Source organism: Brugia malayi, assembly GCF_000002995.4.
Source record: "Brugia malayi strain FR3 genome assembly, contig: Bm_v4_ChrX_scaffold_001, whole genome shotgun sequence".
Lineage (NCBI taxonomy): Eukaryota > Metazoa > Nematoda > Chromadorea > Rhabditida > Onchocercidae > Brugia > Brugia malayi.
Genome location: NW_025062479.1, coordinates 5,539,708 through 5,562,547, shown reverse-complemented (window position 1 = coordinate 5,562,547; position 22,840 = coordinate 5,539,708). Strand labels below are relative to the sequence as shown.

General features: G+C 33.9%; 3 protein-coding genes across 3 annotated transcripts; 1 reads left to right on the top strand and 2 right to left on the bottom strand.

The window, feature by feature from the left end:
- Positions 1-779: 779 nt before the first annotated feature.
- On the top strand, positions 780-7,334 carry Bm11012 (Uncharacterized protein; the record flags this gene model as incomplete). Its single annotated transcript, XM_001899235.1, has 19 exons — positions 780-900; positions 1,553-1,679; positions 2,305-2,527; positions 2,668-2,876; positions 3,034-3,194; positions 3,288-3,441; positions 3,564-3,814; positions 3,899-4,037; positions 4,211-4,322; positions 4,523-4,753; positions 5,063-5,242; positions 5,323-5,482; positions 5,608-5,774; positions 5,942-6,000; positions 6,270-6,388; positions 6,486-6,609; positions 6,708-6,813; positions 6,887-7,038; positions 7,130-7,334. The coding sequence occupies 19 exons, from the start codon at positions 780-782 to the stop codon at positions 7,332-7,334; spliced, it is 3,000 nt and encodes a 999-aa protein (XP_001899270.1).
- A 1,545-nt stretch (positions 7,335-8,879) lies between these two features.
- On the bottom strand, positions 8,880-13,033 carry Bma-bicd-1 (Uncharacterized protein; the record flags this gene model as incomplete). The annotated part of the gene is made up of 14 exons (XM_001899236.1): positions 8,880-9,042; positions 9,112-9,215; positions 9,331-9,550; positions 9,640-9,799; positions 9,906-10,082; positions 10,216-10,351; positions 10,423-10,601; positions 10,732-10,948; positions 11,080-11,241; positions 11,651-11,785; positions 11,874-12,065; positions 12,248-12,397; positions 12,715-12,828; positions 12,956-13,033. 14 exons carry the CDS (start codon positions 13,031-13,033, stop codon positions 8,880-8,882), a joined length of 2,187 nt encoding a protein of 728 aa, XP_001899271.1.
- A 4,733-nt stretch (positions 13,034-17,766) lies between these two features.
- Bma-odr-8 (Uncharacterized protein) lies at positions 17,767-21,628 on the bottom strand (the record flags this gene model as incomplete). The annotated part of the gene is made up of 12 exons (XM_043073725.1): positions 17,767-17,981; positions 18,211-18,412; positions 18,573-18,692; positions 19,099-19,160; positions 19,519-19,653; positions 19,773-19,863; positions 20,034-20,197; positions 20,364-20,454; positions 20,557-20,809; positions 20,881-21,058; positions 21,284-21,443; positions 21,596-21,628. 12 exons carry the CDS (start codon positions 21,626-21,628, stop codon positions 17,767-17,769), a joined length of 1,704 nt encoding a protein of 567 aa, XP_042929659.1.
- Positions 21,629-22,840: the final 1,212 nt, after the last annotated feature.

Genomic DNA, 22,840 nt, shown 5'->3' with positions numbered 1-22,840 from the left:
TTTATAGAAGGGAATGTTGTGCAAAACTTTGTTAGTTCCAAATTTCTTTCCAGAAGCATTTCAAAATGCATCCCCAACATGATGCGTCAGTCTTCCTCCCAAATAATTGCTTATCAACTTTGTTGTCGCTGTAAAAAAATCCCCCAGTAATTAATTATCAGAACTATTTTACACTACTTACGTTTGGATATGCTGCCACAATGTGTTCTCACTACTTTTTACACAGTTTTTCTTTGAAATTAAATGAATGTCATGCACATGTGCTTTGAAGATTCACTTGAATTGTGTTTAAAAATTGTTGCGACTCTGAATATAATTGTTGAAAATGTTGTAACAACTTATTGCCAATGGCGCCCTAGATAAAGTTAGCTCAAAAGATTATCTGCTGTTGACCATAATAAAAACAAGGACAGGATTTATTGCTAAACGCTGTTCAAAATTATAGTTTTAATGATATTGAAAAAATTCCTAGTCACTTTGTTAATTCCGAGAATCAATTATCTGAGTTTGAAAAATCAAGAAAAGTGGCACTTCTTGGATTTTCTGCAATTTTTCGTTCGTTGCTTAACAATTCAAAAGTTTTGTCCCATAGATTAATGTGTATTGTTTAATTATGGAAACAAATTTATTTCTCAAGAATAAAATTTGATCCATTCCAGAATTCGAAGTGCTACTTCCATGACGTTACTGATTTTCCTACTCGTATTTGTTGGTTCTACAGCATCAGAAAGGTTGTATTTTTAAACTCTGATTTCCTAAACTCACGACATATTATATAAATGTATTACAGCAACTATCATGAACAGCATCGTCTTGAACATGTGCCGCATTTTTTGTCCGCTCCATCTAATAGTAGCTTTCGTGAAGGTTCAGCTGTTCGACTTACTTGTGAAGCAACAGGTATGAAAAGTGAAGTTCCTACTTGTTAACGACAAATTTTTATAAGTTAAAAGCAAAGCGGGTTTCAGAAGAAAAATGCATGGCGAATTTGTTTTATTGAATCTACCGGTACCGTACCTCATAGATCGTAACTTATCAGTATAAGTCCTTCTTGGGATCAGTCATATTGCGGATTCCTGAACCAAAGGACATTGTCATTTAGGCGGAAATATAACTTTGATGTTGAATTTTTAATGGTAATATTGGTATTGATAGTTAAGTATTCTAATAATGGAAAAGCGATGATAACATTAGCATATAAGAATTGTTGGGGTTTTTGATATTAGAAATTACATTAAGAGCTTTACTGATCAACTAATTGCATAAGTGGGTCATTTTATATATTCAAGTTCTAAGGTTGTAAGTAGTTACATTAGTGTCTCGTTTATGTTACCATAAAAACAGTGCTCTCTAAAATGCTTAGAAATTAATCAACCTGCCATTTTGATTATTGCAGGAAGGACCATCCTATGGATTTATTTCTGAGCTGAGACTTTTATCAGCAAGTTCCGTCGTTTTTGTCATAATGAGATTTGATCTCAGCATTTAAGAGTGAATTACTAAACATCAATTTATTTTTACTTTATTTTTTTTAAATATGAGAATTTTTAAGCTAAACCGCAACCAGTAACAACTTGGCATTTCAAAGGAGAACAAATCCGTCCAACTCGCAAACATTCATTGAATTTGGATAGCTCTGTACTAATCATCTATCCATTCCAGAAAAGCGATGTTGGGAAGTAAGGTTCCCATGCTAATTATTAACAGGATCTGTATAAAATTGTTGATACTGAGAGTACACCTTTTGTTTTGCATCCCTTTGCAGAAATCTTGAATGTCCTCCACTAATTTGAAATATTAAGCAAACGGAAATAAATAAGTTCTTAATTTAATTCATGATTTTTGGAATTCGAAAAACAAATATTAAACTGCAATATGTCATGTGTGCTAAATTTGCAGACAATGTACATCGTGAATGTTTAATCGAAATTTTACAGCGAAATCCACAATTGAGAAGTTATGCAATAGAATATCATTATTGTAAAGCACGACATAGTCATAATCAAGATGAAGAATCTTTTGCGCGGATTTTTACATCAGAGGAGAATAGACAGAAGTGAAAGGAAAAGCAAGGGGAGGTAGGGGGAGTAGAATGATGAGAAATTTTTAGACTGAGAGTTTTTTTAATTTGTCCATTAATTTGTTGGAAATAATTGTTAGGCTCACAAACAATTCTTATCAAGTTAAATTAGCCAGTATGATTATGATTTTTTTATTGTTCTACTAATTTAACTCAGCGCTCGTTTTTCTTAAGACATTTTTACTTTGAAATTGCTAATGCAAATTGTTATTTAAGTGGTTCAGATACATTTGTGTAGCGACCAACCAAAACGGTCAAGTCCAACACTCTTTCGAGCTGCAAATTCTGAACAACTCAGCTCCACATATTGTGGATCGTCCGGAATCGAAAACAGTTAGTCCGGGCGAGCAAATTACTTTAGTCTGTCGAGTTGCCGGACAGCCACCCCCATCCATAAAATGGTGTTTTAATGGTGTAGAAATAACACACGACGATCTACATATTGAGGTATTCAATTTCTAATCTGTTTCTCAAATTACAACTAGTAAATGTTTTATATCCAGTATTTTCTTAGAAAATTCAGGATTCTTGCAATAGTCGCAGAAAAAAATGGTGACTTTGACTAATATGACATAAGCTAATTTAAGTTAACACAACGAGATAGTGAGCTAACGATAATTCATGTCACTCGAGAAGATGAAGGTGTTTATCAATGTATTGCACGCAATGTTCTGGGAATGACGACCGCTAATGCAACCCTTAAAGTTTACCTGCCAGATAAACAAGTTCTAGATGAATCCCTAACCAGTGAAGTTCTCCAAAATATTGTCAAACAGGCTAAAGAAAATGTTGACAGGTTAAATTTCAATTAAATTCATTCAATAAAGAATTATGTAACCGAATTTTAACTCAGTTATTGTTCTAAACATTTTAATCAGTTTTAATAATTTCAATCTGAGAACTGAGTAAATATAATTCCTCTGACTGTGCTGTGGGAAAAATCTCAGTTCTAGGGCAATAAATCAGTCAAAGTCATCAATTAACAGTGGCGAAATATCTCCATGGGAATTCATGAAAATGTTTAAATTCAACGTGCCACAAAATGCTGCGCTCACCAAAGCACGAGAAATCTACGAGCAAAGCTTATTGCTTATTCAACAATATGTTCGCGATGGTACGTTAATAGCCTTAAGTTTTAAAATATAATTTGTTTTACGCTTTCTTAGTCCACCAAAATTTTGATCATTCAAAGACACCAATTTTTTAGGTTTAAAATTCCCAATTAATCAACTGCCAACAAATTTTTCATTCGAATCGATTCTTGCTGTATCAAATATCCAAACAATTATGGAACTTTCTGGATGCGTAACTGGACCATTTCGAAATCCGTGTACTGATATGTGTCTTTACACCAAATACAGGTTTGATGAAAAAGTTAAAATTTTTGATCTTATTGAGGAGCATTTTTATGATCTCTTCAACTATACAGTCTTTATATATTATATATATATAAGCGAAAACATATTTTCTCCATGTGTTAAAGGACATACGATGGACAATGCAATAACATGGAACACCAGTTTTGGGGAGTTGCACAAACACCATTTCGGCGAAATTTACCACCTATCTATGAGAATGGTTTCAATACTCCAGTTGGATGGGATCCTGAAAAACTTTATTTTGGATTTAAAAAACCAAACCCACGACTTGTTTCCATGAGGATCATCTCAGCGGAAGAAATAACCCCTCATTTTGGTTATACGGCCATGATGAAACAATGGGGACAATTTCTCGGTACTTATAACAAATCACTTAACTAGGTCCTACTAGTCAGTTATTTTAAAATTTAAATATCCAGCACACTTCTTCATATTACAGCACATGATATCGAGCAAACAGCCCCTGGCCTGGCACGCCAAACTTACATGAAGGGAGCAATATGCAATAAGACTTGCGAAAACTTGGATCCATGTTACAATGTCCCGATACCTCCTGAAGACCCTCGTATGCAGAGCGAGTGAGGTTTTTTCATGTAAATTAGGGAACCTGAGACTTGTACTTTGAGAACTGTAGTTTATTAGAATAATGAAATAAAAATGATTTATGAAATAAATCTGATAAAAAACGTTTTGCTTGGTTTATCGTTAAATATTTATCTTCTACTTACAAAACTTTATTTTTCAAGTTTAGGAAAAGGTCCGAAATCTCATGTATTGAGGTGGAGCGATCTAGTGCAACCTGTGGTTCCGGCCAAACTGGTCCGATTTATCGACAGCTTACTTATCGTGAACAAATGAACATCGTGAGTTCGCCACTGCTTACAATCAGATTTAAAAAAAGTATGACTAGAAATATAGGAAACTATTCATCTAAAAAATGTCTGTTATTTTTCCGATTACATAAAGTGTTTCAAATGGAAAATTCTTAGAACTTCTCCGTAGCGACTGGTTTCTTTTTTAAAATTCAGTAAATTAAGCAATGTTTCAAATTTTGTTTTTCAAGTTAACTGCCTTTATCGATGGGTCTGGTATCTATGGTAGTGCAGAAGTAGATGCACTGAATTTACGTGATTTATTCGGTGATCACGGACTGCTGAGATTCGACATTGTATCAGAAACTCAGAAGCCATATTTACCGTTTGAGCGCGAGTCGTCCATGGAGTGTCGCCGTAATCGTTCCCATGAAAATCCGATCAGTTGTTTTTTGGCCGGTGATTATCGAGCTAATGAACAGGTTAGTGTTATATATAGGTAGAGTAGATTTGACAAGTATTTATAATAATTTATACAAATGTATTTATTAATACAAATAATCACATATTTGTAAGTTTCATTTTCTTTCAGGATGTTTCGTTTTCTCGTTTCTTGTAGCTTGGAGGCTTGAAACCTGAGAAGAAAAAAAAAATTAGGATGAGGAAAGTCCGAAGAGAAACCTTTGAGTTCAGGGACTCAATTCTAAGATTTTAGAATTACTTTTTGTAAAATGTGATTCTAAAATTTAGTTTCATTTTATCTAAATACGTTGTATGTTTTATAATTATAGCTGGCACTGCTCAGCATGCATACGTTATGGCTTCGAGAGCACAATCGTATCGCAACGAAATTTTTGGAAATAAATCCGCACTGGGATGGTGAAATCATATATCAAGAAACAAGGAAGCTTATTGGAGCTATGTTACAAGTTATTACCTACGAACATTGGTTGCCTAAAGTGCTTGGATCGGTATGATTGTGACGTTTTAAGTAAAATATACTCGATCCCAAAAGAAATGTGAAGCAAATTTTTGAAAACAATTATTTTAGGATGGATATACAGAACTTATTGGGCCATATAAAGGATATGATCCAGAAGTGAACCCTACATTAGCTAATAGCTTCTCGGCTGCTGCCTTGCGATTTGGACATACAATTGTCAATCCAATTTTATACCGCCTTGACAAGGATTTTGAACCGATTAAAGAAGGTATGTTAGTAGAAGAAACTTTAATCGTAATTTTCGATGATTGTTTCTGAGATGTTACCAAGAGCTCTAGGAAATTTATTTCACATTTTACATATCTCTAGTTGAAACATTGGTTGTATTTTCAGGTCATATACCGCTACATGAGGCTTTCTTCGCTCCTGAAAGATTACTATCAGAAGGCGGAATTGATCCTTTGTTGCGGGGATTATTCGCAATGCCCATGAAGGCTCCGAAGGAACAACAACTAGTAAACAAGGAATTGACGCATAAACTATTCAGCCGTGTCGAAGAAGTATGTTGTAGATCAGTAATTTATGAAATGTCACTGTTTGATATAAATATGGTTCTGTTTCAGTTAAATAATGGAATCAGACGGTTGCTCATTGATGTTGTTGCAAATTTAATATAAATTGTGAAAGTCTATCCGACGTCGACATCAACATATCTTTCATATTTTAGTCCATGTACGATCTGGCAACAATCAACATCCAACGCGGCCGTGATCACGGATTGCCCGGGTTTGTCCAATCGCTAATAGTTTTGCTGGATGTGAGCTACGGGCTGAAGAAGGCGGAGAAATTTTACTACATTCACAAAAGACTTCCACAATTTAATTTCCAAAATCTATATGTTTTCAAAAATGCGGATTAATTTTTATCTTATCTCCAGAAATCGGCTGGGATGATACCATTTAGTAAGATTAAATTAGTTTATTGCAATCCATTTTAGAAATCCATCATGCTCGACCCCTTATAAAGAAAAAAGTTGATTTAGAAGATATTTTAAGGTATATTGCATTTCGGCGTTGGTGCAACTTTAGCGTTCCAGAGACATGGGATGATTTAGCAGATGATGTGCCGGATAACAATGTACGAGCTAAACTCAAAGAACTCTACGGGCACCCTGGTTAATTTCCGTTTTGAGATTACAGTTAGCACTCACGACTTTTAATTTCGTAATTTCCGTATATTTTCCGACTCACTGATACCTCCATCATTTTGAGGTAATATTGACTTATGGGTGGGCTTAATTTTGGAACGACGGTTAGCTGGAGCTTTAGTCGGGCCAACAATTGGATGCATCCTTGGAGACCAGTTCAGGCGCTTACGTACGGGAGATCGTTTTTGGTTTGTTTCCTTTTAAAAATTGTTTGTCTTTAAAAGACCTAACACCAAGAGTGATTTTTTAAACATTCAAACGATCTAGGAAATTGTATAAATTACAGGTATGAAAACGAAGGTGTTTTCACGCCTTTACAGCTTCAGCAAATTCGGAAAACAACACTAGCAGCTGTCTTGTGTAACAATGGTGATCACATTGATCGCATTCAGGTATTCCTTCGCAAGTTTTTCCAAAAAACTTTGAAGACTTGGTAAATTGGGGTTTTTGAACAGATGTTTTTAGAGGGATGTATTCGAGTACAGAGGAGATCGGTCTATTAAATTTTATGAAGACTGTGAGTTGATACCCCAAATTAATTTAAATGTTTGGCAATCATGCTGCGAGAAGGGTTGCGCTTTTTCATCCAGCGCAGAGGAAAGTATAATCCAAAACAGGTAAGTTAGCTCCAAAAATTTCTGACTAATCCTTCTCAGGAAAGGAACAGAAGTCCGTAGTGGAACGCTTTAAGTGTTGTGGTATCTTCAGAAAACGAAGAGCACATAAAATATATGGAAAACATACGTGTAACGCTAGTGACGGAGTAAAGAGAAATGGCGATGTTTGGAAGCCGGATCAGTGTACAACATGTGAATGCAAGGCTCGTTATTCATGGACTTATTTCTCAGAAATTTATCGTTTTATCACAGGGTTTTTAAAGTTTTGTTCAGAATGTGACCTAACAATATTTTAGATTGACCAAATCTGGTGTTCAGTTGAAGAAGATTGCAGAAAAACATCAACATAAAATGGTATAAAGTCTTCCGAAACTTTCACATTATTGCTTCCATCATATATTGTCCCTTTACTCTATAGTTTTTGAGAATTTACATATTGTAGAAGGGTTTTGCATAAATTTGCAAAGGGGTCCCTTTACTGAAACACCACACTTTGCGATTATGCAAAAAACGCTTTGAATATGACTTTCTTTACCTGTGAAAGCGATATGTGAATGTATGACATATCTATTAGTATCAACTGAGTCGCAACCTCTCGAAAACATCAGGATGGTTAACGCTCACTGAAAAGGAGGAAGTAAAAGAGAGACTCATATGTCGGTTAAGCTGCTGAATTTTTCAGATTTATGAAACTTTAAACACTCTTCATTGCAAAAGGAGCTGTAGGAACCTCTTTAAAAAATCAAGATCCAACTGAATTTTTTCTTCCATCCAATAACAAAAAATTATTTATGCATATATTAATGTCTAGAAACTTGGAGTAATGAACCACATTGTAATGGAATCCTCTAGTATAATTAAATTAAAAAAATGAAATATAGATCTGAATTCATCGTGCAAATACCAGTGGTGTGCTCCAATAAGTTATTTACGAGTTAAAGAGTGAACTGAGAGAAAGGCACATTAACACGTAAACTGCAATATAAAACAGAATTTGAACTACGATGAAAAGTTGGAACAAACTGAACAGACATGAACAAATTCATAAAACAAATCATTCCATATAATCAGCAGGAAAAGCTACACAGGACACAGCTGACGCAATGAGTTTCCATAATTTATGACGCGAAAAGATAGTAGTCGATCATAATATAAAATCCCAAAACATAGTCCAAATCATCCTAAATTTTCTAATTTTCGAGTTTTTGAAATGAAGCAAAATTCTCACGTATTAAGTGTCCTCGTAACAATGCAAAAAAGTGTGCAGTGTCGGTAACAGCTGGATGTGTCCCAGAACTTTCAAGCACACTGAGATGGCAATGTCCATGCAATTCGAATAACAATGACCTAATCTGAATGTAACTAAAGGAGGGACTGAACTCAAAGGGAACTTTTTCGGGGACAGGTGCACGTCGCTATCAACCTATGATGCTTCGTATTGAGAAATGTGCTACATCCCATTAATGGATAATTTTTATGCATCTAATCAGCTTGTGCTAATTGGCTGTTTGAATAGCCTGCAAAAAAGCCTACAATAAAACGGAAAGCATTCGAGAATTTAAAAATAAAACTCAAATTTATAAGTAATAAAATGCTTATGGAAAAACTCATCTGCTGATAAATGAATAATAAGTACACAACTTACCGTAGTAAAAAACTAATCGATGAACGGTTGACACTATCTTATTACTTATCATGCTCATGGTCGTATATATGATTAAACCAATATATGTCAAACAGATGTAAACAGTACATTCCATTGCGAAAATATCATTTCTGCACTAACATCCAACCGAGACGTTTGCGAAACTTTTACGCTGAATGTATCGTATAAATCTTTTCTAATAATCTCTCTTTAAATTCCTCGGTTGCTGTTGAATATTCTGTCCCGGATAACGAACTCGATGCAATTGTCCGGAACCATCCGAATTTACAACACGACCTGATGTTTTGCTGCCACGTTTAAATGCCTGTCTTTCACGATCAACTTCCAAATCTTCCAGCCTATGAAATTTTAGACTTCTTAAACCATGGTGTAAAGTTTGTTTTAAATATGGAAATATAAAAAATCACCTTTGTGTAAGGGCCAATTTCTGCTGAATGGCCATACGCAGCAGAGAATTCAGTGTGCGTTTTTCATCTTCAGCTGCTTTCTGATTAGCGGCCATTTCATCAACCTACCAAAAAGTTTTCGCAAAATTTAAATTCAAAAAAGCAGACATACAAAACCATGGTGTAAAAGAACTGTCACAATCAATAAAAATCAACGTTAAAAAAGGATGGATGTGGTACCTGTGCTTGAAGCTCTTCGCAACGTGCAGTAAACATTGCCCGATGAGACGCAAATGTTGCCGCATCTTCTTTGAATGCTTTTAATTCGCGTCTCAACCTCTCCAAAAGCTCATGAGTCATTGCTTTCTCACTTTCATATTTTTCTTTCAGTGAAGCTAAAGCTGATTCAGCAGTAAGCTTGTTCGATTTCAGCACCGTACGTAGCGTGGCGATTTGATCCCTAAAACAATACACTTTTTCTTTATTTCATCAAGTATTTTACATGCACCTTCTCACTTAATTTCGAAACAATGATAAATTAAAATAAACCTTTTAGTTGCCAACAGAGAGCGCAGCTTCATGTTTTGTAAAGTCAGTTCTTGATGATCATGATTTTCTACTCGTGTGTTCAGAGCATTCTCCACTGTACGTCGGACAATTTTTGAAAGTTCCGTAAGGCAGTCTGATACTCGAAATACATTACTTTCACCTGAAATGTCAAAAATTTCTGAGCTTTGCTTTATTAAATATGCAAAGATCTGACAAAAAACGACACTCTCCATTAAAGCTCTTGAAATGACCTAAAAAATCCTTACCAGGAACAATTCTTTCTCTAAAATCGCTTTCTGTTAATATGTCATCCAATCTGTCACAAACTAGCTCTTCCTTTAGAAATTTTGCAAAAGATGGTGATATAAATTGACGCTGCAAGTTTAACATTAGACGCGGCGAACGACCACCTTCTGTTTCTGTTCCACTTTCAACACCTTCGTCTAAAATGCAAAAATATAGAAACTGACTAGTTATCCTCCTACACATTCAGCACCATACCGGTTCGAATTTCTCATCTAAAAAACTTTGAGGAGAAAAGGTGAAATTCGAACTAATCTTGTATGTATTCTTCACTTTCTGCATTTTCATTTGCATATTGCCTAAGTTTTTTCATTATTTCGGCCGCATTCTTATCGGCTTCCAGTCCATGCGTGGAAACCAACTGATGGTATAAACGATATAGAAAATCAGCAACAGCAATCATTAAATCCTGAAATTATATGAAAATTTAAAATTAGAAATCAGTACTACGCCTTTTGTGACAAATAACAAAAAGAACACCTGAGCAGAAGCTAGTTTTGCTTGATTTTCTCCTGCTACCATAATTGCAGTGTGCAAATCTGCTTTTATAAGGTCGTACTGTTTACCTCCAGTGACTGCTTTGGATGCACTTTCAATCAGTTGCTCAATCTTTTTTAAAGCATCATCGCACAGCTGCTTCAGTTGTGCATGATCTAAGTCTGGAAAAGACGTCAGTACAAGACATTTGTTTATTTGTAACCAAAATAACAGATTAAGTAGTATTTTCACGGATATAATTCTCGTAAGTTTTTAATGTTCTCAAAAATAAAGCCAAAAATAGTCACAGACCTGGCGTACTCATAACTTCAAGTCTCTTCAAAACAGGGATAACATAACTGACATCTTTCTCCGTTTCTTTTAACTTCAAGGAAAGCTGATCATTCTTTGTTTCCAGCTCAGCCAGTCGTTCCGGCATGTCACCATGTATTTCCGAGAACAGATCAGCACCTTTCGGTGGCCTATTTTTACCAAATTCATTAGAATCCGCAATAAAAGATGATTCCAGCTGCAAGATATAAATATGGCGATGTTTAAACTTAAATCTTAAATAACAGAAGCGCAGCACTTTTGTGCACTTAGACTGCATAACCATAAATAATAAAATTCAATCAAAAGAATTTGAAAAAGATCATGCACCTCTGTAAGTGCTTGTGAGTCATCCTCATTATCGTTCTGCAATCCAAAGAGCATTGTATTCAACTGTTGCAAATGCTCCGCATTTCGCATTAACTCCAGCTCCTTTTTATAGGCTAGTTTTTGATCACGTTCTTGCTGTACGTTTAATAATGCATCTTCAAGCTGAAACATGTGAAATTATAACTCATCTAACTAAAATACTGCTATAACTACATTGTGTCAGATGGAAAACTCAAACTTGAGTTGTGTAAAAAAAAGAACGTGACACGAATGTAAATTTAATATGCCCAACTTAATCCAATTAAAGTAAATTTGACTGAAAATGCCACAAATTATATAAATAATTGCGATGATCAAATTTTTCGGAAACTTCCAACGAAAAGGATAGTATCATGAACTGACAAATGAGACTGGATAGCCACAAACTTGCATTGAATGAGTCAGAAAATTTTGATGATATACTACTATTAATTTCGTTCGAAAACATACAATAATCCATTAATCAAGAAAACGTGATGCATTAAAAGATGATCTGATGAATCAGGTGAATGAAACATAAAATCGGTCGTACATGTTTTTGGGCCACAATAGTCAACTTGTTGGCTTCCTCCTTGTCTGCCTGCAGTTGATCGTTTTCATCCATTAAACGTTTCACTTCCATTTTCATGGATTCAAATTCTATTTGTGCACTGCGTAGGTTTGATAACTAAAAAATCCCGTCAAAACAGAAGTGTAATATTGAAAACTTGCACTACCAAGCATCAACACAATGATGAAATGACCAATACAGAAACCTGTTTCTGAAGGCTGATATTTTCTTCTTCCAGTTCAGAATAATCATTTAGAAGCCTTTGTTCACGATTTTTTAATTCTTTTAAGTCTTCCTTGAGCTGTCGCTTTTGTATATCAAGATCAGATGCTGCTTCTGAAGCATTTAAATGTAAAGTTTGCAACCTATCCAGGTCAGTACGGTACCTGTCCAATTCCTGAAAATATACCATCTCAGTACCAAAACAATTTATCTTACGCTTTATAAAGAAACTCGTACAACCATGCACTAAACCAATTCCATTGGCCGTGCACTCAGTCACAAGGTTCAGAATCTCTCAAAGAACATTTGAGAGACAATTAATAAACAAAGTGAAATCCATTAAAGAAAAAAATTTACATGTTGGCAATTTTTCAAGTCTGTTTCTAGAGCTGCAATTTTAGCCAAATATTCCTGCTCTCGATTCATCGTTTCTTCCAACAAACTTTCTTCATGGTCAATATCGGATTTTGCAACTGATTTTTGTTGTGATTGAAACTGTGCCAAGGCCTAAATATTTTCATGTCAGGAAAGTAATTTAAATATAGAACATGAACCTATTTTGCAAATGAATCTCATTATTCAATTTTGAAGATAGTAAGAATCAATGCCTATAATAACTGCAAATAAAACCTATCAATAAATGAATACTTGGATATGAAATACTATGTGACAAATTTAAAAATGAGTTGGAAAATCCATGTGGCATAATAAATGTTGTTCAACTGGATATTAAAAGAAGTAACCACTGCTCATCCTAAAATAGATCTACTAGTACACATACAAAAGGAAGAATAAAACAAACAAAAGGATTGCGCGAAAGCCACCTTTTTTGTAGCTTCAGCTTCTGCTTTTGCGGTATCAAACTGTGTTTGTAACTGAGTAAGCTTAACTTCAAGCTGTTGCTTTTCATCTAAAACCTGTAACCCATACTGGGCTGCCTGAAATAAAAGAATTCAGAATTTAATGTAAAAAATAAAATTTATCAACTTAAATTCATTGAGAAATAACTGAATGCAAGCAGCAATTACAAGTTTGACTTTTCTGCAAAACATACAAAAAACAAACTTTGATTTTATCAGAAGAAGCTTCCTCAAGAGCATTCGCCAATCGCGATACTTCCGCCTTAAGTTCGTCCAGTTCCATAAAAGAGGTTTTCCACCAGGTCAATCCCAAATTCTGAAAGTATTGAAATGCGAGATTTAAAGCAAGATAGTTCCAGTTTCTTTCAAAACCAACGAATAAAGAAACGCCATTAATCATCTAAAGCTTCCTTTATTTTTCGCTTTGTTTAATGCCGCAAAAACACCACTGAAATGTACTAGAGTAATTGAAGGGCAAATTCACGAACCAAAATTTGAAAATTTTCAGTTAGCAATAGAATCACTACGGGGTAAAGAAAGAAAAATAAAAGTTACAGAAGTGACACAGCAGCAAAAAATAAAGGAATAAAAACATAGTCGCCACTTCTCATGACAAAAAATTATGCAGTTGTAGAAAGCGACAAGTCAAAATGAGAGAACAAAATGTTCCCGTTAAAATGCGGAGATTTACTTAGCCTCTTCTCGACACTCTGTTTCCGTTTCCAATGTAAGCATAATTGAAAAATGTTTGTAATTTTTGCGAGACAACGGCAGACTATTTACAATTCGAGCAAGAAACTTCAAACAAATAATGTCGCAGCTATAATATTTCTCAAAAAATTTAAGAATCACCCCCTGTAATCCATTTGTTCACAGAATATTTCTGTCTTGAATAAGATCAGCAGTTCAACAAAACGGAGCACTAAACAAAACAATTCGCGACATCATTGTAAGATCTAGTCTGTCCATATCGGTTATTAATTTCTATTTTTTACTGTAGGAAGAGTTGATCTAAATAGATATTTTTTTAAATTGAAATCGTATTGCAGAAATATATTGTAGTTTTTTCTTCATTACAGAATTATTACAAAAAAAGCTAGAAATGACTTAAACTAGCAACTTCTAAAGAATTTTCCGTATTCCGTTCAGTTTCACTCATTCTATGCAATTATCATCCTGAGTCCCGAGACCTATAAAGCCTTGTAGTATTTAAGAGAATATATATTAAAAACATGGAGAAGCAGATGATAAAAACACTGATAAAAGTGCCTTTTTATTTTTCATCCTTTTTTTTTTTTGAATTTTTTACTGGAATGTAAGAGTTTTTGAAAAGAAGATTTATATCCTTCACAACAAGTAACTGGGGTAAGGGGAACCTTTTCCTCTGATTATTTGTGATAGTAAGGCGAGATCATACAACATACTAATACATTTTCTCTACAAGCAATCTGCTAGAGTGATCATACTGTTGCTAGAAATGATGAAATTTAAATTGAGGTAAGCAAAAGACGGAAGAGACGAAATAGCGAAGATGAGCAATTGTCAAATACGAAGGAAGACCGCTGCGCGAAGGGTTGAGAGAAAAGAAAGCAGCAGCAGCAGCAGCAGCAGCAGCAGCAGCAGCAGCAGTAGTAGCAGCAGCAGTAGTAGTAGTAGTAGTAGTAGTAGTAGTAGTAGCAGTAGCAGTAGCAGTAGCAGTAGTAGTAGTAGTAGTAGTAGTAGTAGTAATAGTAGTAGTAGTAGTAGTAGTAGCAGCTGTTGCTCCACAGAATGGTAGCAGCGCAATCACTAACGGCCCGCTGATCAGTAAATAAAGATACGCGGATCTTCTGCTACATTAGTTGAATCATGGACTAACGCACCATCAGCCTGAAATATGATACTGGATTTTTTTGAAATATATATAATATTTTTGGAACTCTCTCCCAAAAGAACATTCAACAAATGAAGTAACCCTATTCCACATTCTACATATCACAAGTGACTTCTAAAAAAAAAGAGTAGAATGATAGTTCCAAATTTCAACACTCCGAAGCAAATTTTTGTTCTGAGAACATTTTCAAGTGACATGGATCATCGCAAAGCTTGAAGGAAATAAAACAATTTCAGATAATTTAAAAACAATTCTTTTTTAATTTGTGGAGAAAAATCATTCCTGTTAGGGGTAACAGAAAAGGTTATAACTTCGTAAATACTACGAAAATGCTTCAAAAAATTTTTGCAGGGAGAGACAAGATTTAAGACTAACGAATAATATAATCTTTTTTGGTCGATGTCATATAAACACTTCAATAGCTGCGATATCAAATATTAATCTAGATGAAAAGAAGATGCACTCTTTGCATCCCTCGTAATCAATAGTACAAACGGAAATAGACAGTACAAAATTCTTCGCTTTAAATTAAACCGCCGATGTAAATTAAATTCCTGAATTTTGCAGCATTATGATACTTGCGAAGAGAATTTGCATAAAGTTTCGTTGAATTTCGGGGATCATATTCAGTGTTTTCATTCTGAATTTTCACAAGACCACATGCTACCCATCAGTTATTAATTATTAATTATTGATGTTACATATCAAGACGTCTTTATTTTTCAGTGGAAATTGAAAGCCGGCGTTGATAACTATCATATTTCTCGTAACAAAGTCATAACGAGTGAGCTAAATAATATATAGCCCAGCATAAAAATGTACACATTTTATTCCAAAAAGCGGAATTATGGCACACACACATATATATGCACATACAATGCACACATATACAGTATATAATTTATATTGCATTCCTTGCATATGCTTGTGTATTGTATCACTGCAAGCTACGCATTTCTGTTATGTAGCTTGCGTTTACGACATGACGTGTACCTGGCTACGGGGTATTTGTACCTCATTTCCATAGCTTTTATTTGAATACAACAAATATTATCCGAAACATGACTTATGTAGAAAAACATATTGCATCAAAATCTCAGGAAGCTGATACAGGATTTTTAGTCAGGTCACTAATTTTTTCTAAGATTGAATCGCATCAGATCTCCACGCACATTTGTCTAACATCTACATGAATATAATATACAAATAATATTCTAGTCCGACTCACCACTGTACATTACCAGTTACGACAAACTGCATCCTACATTATTTCGTGCAATTTAAAGTTATTAGCGTAACATGTGACTGAGGAATATTGCTGGAGAGATATAACTAGTCTCCTAGATAAATATTGCAAAATCCAATGTTTATGCTACGTAGGATTACTTCCAGTTATTCGAGCCAGCTCAAGTGCGTAATTCCAACGCACTTCTTTCTTTTCCAGGAAATAAAATAAATTCCAGGTTAAGCAGACAAAAAAATTGAGGAAACAACGAAGCAGACATATGTACATATATAGTTTGATGAAATACAAAATCAGATTCTCCCAAAACTTTTGTTGCACCAAAATTAATAATTTAACTTCGAGCGATACAACCTCAGTAAAAGTTTAATGAAGTCTGAAATTCGACAGAAACAAGAAATTAAAAAGTTCGAAAGCGTGTGAACTGTTTGCAAACCATAAAAGAATGAGGTTTATGACAGTCATGACAACAACGATGCAATGATTGCAGAAACAATGATAATACAAAAGAAGTCAAAACTTGTTCCAATACATCGCGACCAAACAAGAAATCCGGTTTTGAAACGATCTGCGCCAACTAACAAGCATTACGATGAAGTTTGATGCATCTGCTTTTGTACTATTGTCCTTCCCGGTCTAGCAATCGACAGGCACTGAATTACTTCAATGAGGAATCTGTAGGATTGATTTAGGTAAAGAAGTTGTCACTGCAGCTATGAAAGAAGTCATGAGGAAAAGTACATGTTTGTGAATGTGGAGGACCATAAGAACATTAATAGTGTAAATCAGTAAATTCTCGAGAGATCTCATCAGGAAAAAATTGAACATAAATTACGCCCATCAAAAGGATAACAGCCTGGTTATGGGAATAGAATAATTTAGAGCAGGATACACGGAAACACCGCTACACGTCAGTGTGAATAACATTTTGTCTTAAGAAGTCGTTAATGGAGTAAGCAAGAAATGGTCCCTTCTTCATTAAAACATCAATACTTATGCAGTATTTGCACGCGTTATCAGAACTTACGGAATACTGACAAATATACATTTTATTGCAAAATATGTACTAAACCCCATATAACTACCTCTTTACATTTAATGAAACTTGCCTTAATTTCTGAACTTTTAAGCAAATCAGAACATAAATGCTTTGAGGGAACGTGCTGCTAAATTATTACGTAATTTTAATATAGAAATTAATTCACCATCTTTAACAAAACAATTTTTAACAATAAGAGAGCATTAAAATTATGGAGCTTCCAGCAAATACAACTGACGACTGTAAATTTTTATGACTGGAGAGGCACAAACTTGACATACTTATGAATACCAATAAAACAGAGAGAAAACTAGGCAAACTTATAAAAACATAGAACAACAAATATGTATAAAAATCCTCATGCAACGGGTAAATATGATGGAACAAAAAAATAATTTTTTTTTCGTGCAAATGTTTGCAAAACTTCACATCAGAACCAGCTACATCTTACGACTGGAAGAATCAGCAAAGCATGAAAAAAGGATAACGGTAGTGATAACGCTTATAAACCGAATCCACGACAAACAACAGTGAAGAAAAGCAAGAAGACTGAAAATAATCCTATAAGCAATTCCTATAATAGAAAAAAAAAAAAACAATATTAATAGTTACTGAAATCTTTTATAATTTAACCAAGGGAATTAAACAAATATTCTAGAACCATCGACTGAATTATACAAATCGAAAAATAATATTCTTCAAGAATGTACATCTTTAATTTTAATGGAAGTAGTGAGGACAAGAACTTTCTACAGAGCAAAAGATTATTGCAGAAAATTCATCAGAAAATCATGAGAACTATAATCATGACTTCAGACCATCTGTTCTAACAAGGAGAGACACTATATACACAGCATTTAATTAAATAACATTTTGTGGCGGGATAGGTAACAATAAATTATAGAAATATTCTTGTTTCCAAAAACTCGGCATTTTCCAACTGCACCAACCTCTCGTTATTATTGTATGCAAATCCTCATCGCCGGAATAGTGAGGGTCCAAAACCAAAAATGATGCCTCACCTGTTGATTCATTGAAATCAACACCTAGAATCGTATGAGCTAACATACCACCACCTAAAAACTTCCAAGTTTCGAATGCAATTTTCTTTTTTTGAAAAGGGTAAACGATCGAAGTAATTTTGCCCAGCTGTAGAAATGAGCTGAGTGTAAGACTATTATCAATGGATTTTGCATGTCATTGTAAGTACTTTTTAAAACGATTGTTCACAGGTCTGATTCTTGACATTTTATGGAAGCAAAATTACTTTCAAAATAAGGTTATTTTTCTACTCTTGAAACTCACCAATCATAATGGGTGTACCATGTGTTTTAAAGTGAAGTGCCAACTGACGAATATTTCCTGTTACTTCTGTGCCTGAATTTGTCGTAAGCACCCGTGATTCAATGCCAGCCATATTTTCAAAACAGTAACCAAGCTCTATAGATCCAATCCATTGTTGACTTCCCACAAACATCGCATCTTTATCGCCACAATCGTACAAACTCTCAAGTTTCAACCACATTTAAAATTTAGATCATACCTTGAATTTTAGAAACGGAGCAACGACCTACGAAACACGGAAGTGGATCAGTATTGCGTTTCTTTTTATTCATAAGTTAATAATGCAATAAATTTCTAAATTTATACAAGTAAAAGATAAATACTTGCTGAATCTCACGATGCGTTGGAGTAGGTTTGTCGATATAACCTTGAAGAACAAACCAAGACCACAATGTTTGGAAAGAACGATAAGCACAACCCCAACCGCTGTCATTTATCCCGTCCTTTAAAGTACTAACGTTTAACAATGAAAGGAATTAAAAAAAATTTTTTTTTAATTTAATTTTAACTGATACATACTCGAGATTACGATATATCAGTTGATTATCGACGATTTTTAGAATGAATTTGAGCGTTATGTTTTATTTATTATATGAGGTTTTTAATTTTGTTTTGTAAGATATTTATTCTATTTCTTTGTTTTTTTATGCTTATTTTGAATGATGTTTTTTTTGTCATTTGGTTATTTTTTCTTAATATAATTGCAAGCAACTGTTAGAAATTACTGTTAAAATTACATTTTTTTTTTTTCAAATAATTTACCATTTCTATCAACTCAAAAACGTCAATTAATGGAAGAAACCATTAAAGTAACTCCAAATCATCATTTTATATGAATTTAAAACAAACTTGCATGTAGTGGTGGTAGTTATAAGAGCCACTGATAATATATACTTTTCCTTTTGGTTTATCTGTAAAGAACAACAATATTTGAAGAAAAAAGTTGAAGTTTCAACAATTATTCTGCTGAAAGAACAAAGAAAGTCAACCTCTGCCTTTTAATTGCGTAGTTACCGAGTAAAAAAGGAAAAAAGTTTTCCATTGCCTTTAGGACATTACAATAAAATTTTTAAATTAAAAAAAAAAACAACCAGAAAATTTAACTTCCGAAGTTGCAATACCTTATATCATATTGTGAGACACTTAAAAGTAAATATAATTAATGCAAATCACTGAGAAGAAAAGCAAGCAACAGATGATATTTAAAGAAATTAAAAATTTCCAAGAAAAAGAACGACCCCAAGAAACAAATCAAAATAAAATTCTTACAAGATCTGATATGCAAATGAGGATTCTGCAGTACTTTCTGCGCCTCAGGATTAAATTGAAGAGATTGAGCAGGCCTCAAGATCGGCTTGTAAGAGGGTAGATTAAAAATACGATGAAGTCTTGCTCGATAATTTCCTTAAAGTCAAAAAATCTTTAAAAATAAATACATCAAGAAATGAGAAAAGAATTGATATATGTTCTGAACCAAAATAAAAGTTGACTAATTCCTTTCACAAAGGTAGGAAAAAACATACGTAACACCATGTCATCTTGGATATCAGGATAAACCACTGACAGTAACCCATTGTTCGTTGAAAATACACTGCATCTAACATTTGTTAAACGCTAAAACGTTTAGACTGATTAAACATAATTATAGAAATTTTAATCCTTATTACCGATACAGGTGTTAATTAGTCTTGGTCAAAAAACAAAATGATGCAGAAAGAGCTTTCGCGGGAAATAAAAACAATTTCATAAAAAACTATAAATCAATTTGAAGACCTAAAACCAACTTCACAATTAAAATTGAGAAATTCACACAAACACCGTTCAGTAAGATATACTGTCCGTTTCAGTGCTCTTCGCAATAGGATGAGAATATCTGTTGGACCATCATCGGACTGTATTTCAGCCACCGAAGTTATCACGGCTCTCACGTTGCAAAATACAGCAAAATCTACAACTAACTCTTTTCATCCTCCTTGTTAATTTAAAATTTTAACCACAAAATCTCATTGAAACAAGGTAGATCTATCAAAAAAAGCTTATGTTCATAACAGTAGCATCTCTGCATCTCTCCTATACTAGAACTTTTTCACTTAAATAAGCGCAAATCACAAAACCTTTCCTAATTTTTACAATTGGAACAAGCTTCGGTAAAAAGTCACCAGAATTTTTCTTGACCGGTATCATTGGTGTAAAATCTACGAATTTCTGAAAAGCATAGAAATTTAAGCGCTTGAAAAAAGCGCAAAACAAAATTTAAGAATTGTGAAATTTTAAACAACTTCGCAAACTTCGCTTCAAATAACATACCTTTCCATTGGATAAACATCCACTTATTTGTAGCATTTCTTTATTAAGTTGCTTCGCATCGATTACTTCATTTCCACCCAAGACAAAACTATTATTCGAAAATGTGAAACACAGGGACTCAATATTATCCAGTTTCGAAAGGACGGCGTTGCTTACTTCGTCAAGATTTTTCTTGCCACTTATATTTACATTTACATTTAGCCACAGTGATGTCCGGACCAATAAATCATAACAAGATTTCATAGAAGACGGTCTGCAACTTTTAAACATAATATCCCCAAATAGTATCCCAGAAATTAACTTATCAAATAACAAAAGAAATACCGCAAAGCAATCTCTTTATTCAATTTCAAAATGCTATCAACGTCTCGAACTTCGAGTGATGTTGTATCAGCAAACAGCATCAAGAATCCTTCCGTGCTTTCTACAGATACAGCTAATGAATTCAGATCGTAAGGATATTCCACATTAATGAGGGACAATGTACCGAGAAAACTAACATCTGAAAATCGGAACTATACGATTTATTCTTCAACCGATCATCGCTTGACTACGTGCTGCATTTCATACAGTGATGTACGGAGATCATCTATAAGCTTAGTATCGAGAAAAAAATAAAATTATCCTCAAACAACCTCTAAATTGTGGCAGCCAGTCGACTGATACCACCCAGAAATCATCTTTACCTCCTGACATCCGTTTTCTGTGTTACACTTTTCAGACTTACTTGAAGGTAATGAACTTTCAATGAAGCGTATCAGATCCAATGTGGCATCAAAATCTGATAAACAACCAAACAAAACGTTTGTTATTTCTGCCAACGAAGTATTACCGAACAGAAGAGCAGCAACGGTGCTCTCTTGATATCTACGGTTGTTAGTATAATTCTATAAGTAAAAATATTCTAAACAGTAACATTAAGGAACTACATCAATTTAATTTACCTTAAAAAAAAGAAGTCTGATCCTACTCAAATAACCGTTAAGATTTAAAATTCGTAGCACTGTATCTCTGCCATCTGAAAAAAAGTTGGCATTACCTCAAACAAACGATTGAAATCGACTTTCCACATCTGAGTTCCTAACGTGGAAGATTCCCAACCACACTGTATAACGACGTATCGAGAAGATATCTGAGTAAATGAAATTAAATTTAAGTTTAATACAACCTTCACAGAACGAATCATTCCTTTCTCCCATATTTACCAGTTTCTTTAATTTAAAATTAGCGTATGAGGACAGCTAAACCTCATATATGATGTCAAAATATCTTAGCTATGTATTCACAATGTACAAAGCATTCGCCAGACATTAGGAAGTGTTTGGATTTTTAATTAGCTCCAAAAATTATCAAATATTGAAAATTTCTTCATACACCTTCGAGTCCACACTAATTTACCCACGAATTAGTTCATGCTAATATACAACTTTATAAACATGCAGGAAATCCAGAAACAATCGACATTTATAGCATAGCAGATTCAATTTAATGAGCATTCACTGCTTGATTGTTAGCTTACAAGAATAACTTCTACGGAAAGTATCATTACTTGTCATCACTACACCTTGCAAACGTAGATTGAGTAATGATGTGGATGTTAAACACCTACTGCATGCAACACCAACGTGTTCCATTAATCTCATGATTCTAATATTTTACGGTTGATAACAAGTAGGTTTATATATTCAATATTTGACGTTAAAAAAGTTTGTAAATTTAGATATCGGACTCCGTCTACTTATGACGGTTTTTTGGTGAACAATAAGACACAGTAAATAAGAATATGTAGAAAAAAAAAGTGCCACAATATTTTACTAACCATAAACTGAATACACACTGCAATAAAACTATCACACTATAGCAACGCTGTGAAAAGCAATGAATAGTAGTACAAATGAAACAATAATGAATTCTTTTGAGACACAAAAATAAACACAAACAAATTAAACCCCAGAAGATATTAAATTTAAGGAAGAGCGCATCTATTAATGAAACATGATAAAAATAGATATTTGTCTTTTGACGTGAAAAACGTTAAAATCTCGGGAAAAAATTAAGTGAATTAGATATGAGCAATGCATTCCATTAAAATGGTTTACGAGTTACCAAAGCTCAGATTAAGAATTATTTATTAAAGTCATATCATTTTGAATGTCCACGGATATATCGATCGTAAGGTTGCAGATGGAAAGATTTTCGAAATGACCAACCAGTGGAATGCATTAACGTATCACAGTTGCACGGTGTTAGACCTATACTAGTACTGTTAAACCCTACGCTAATA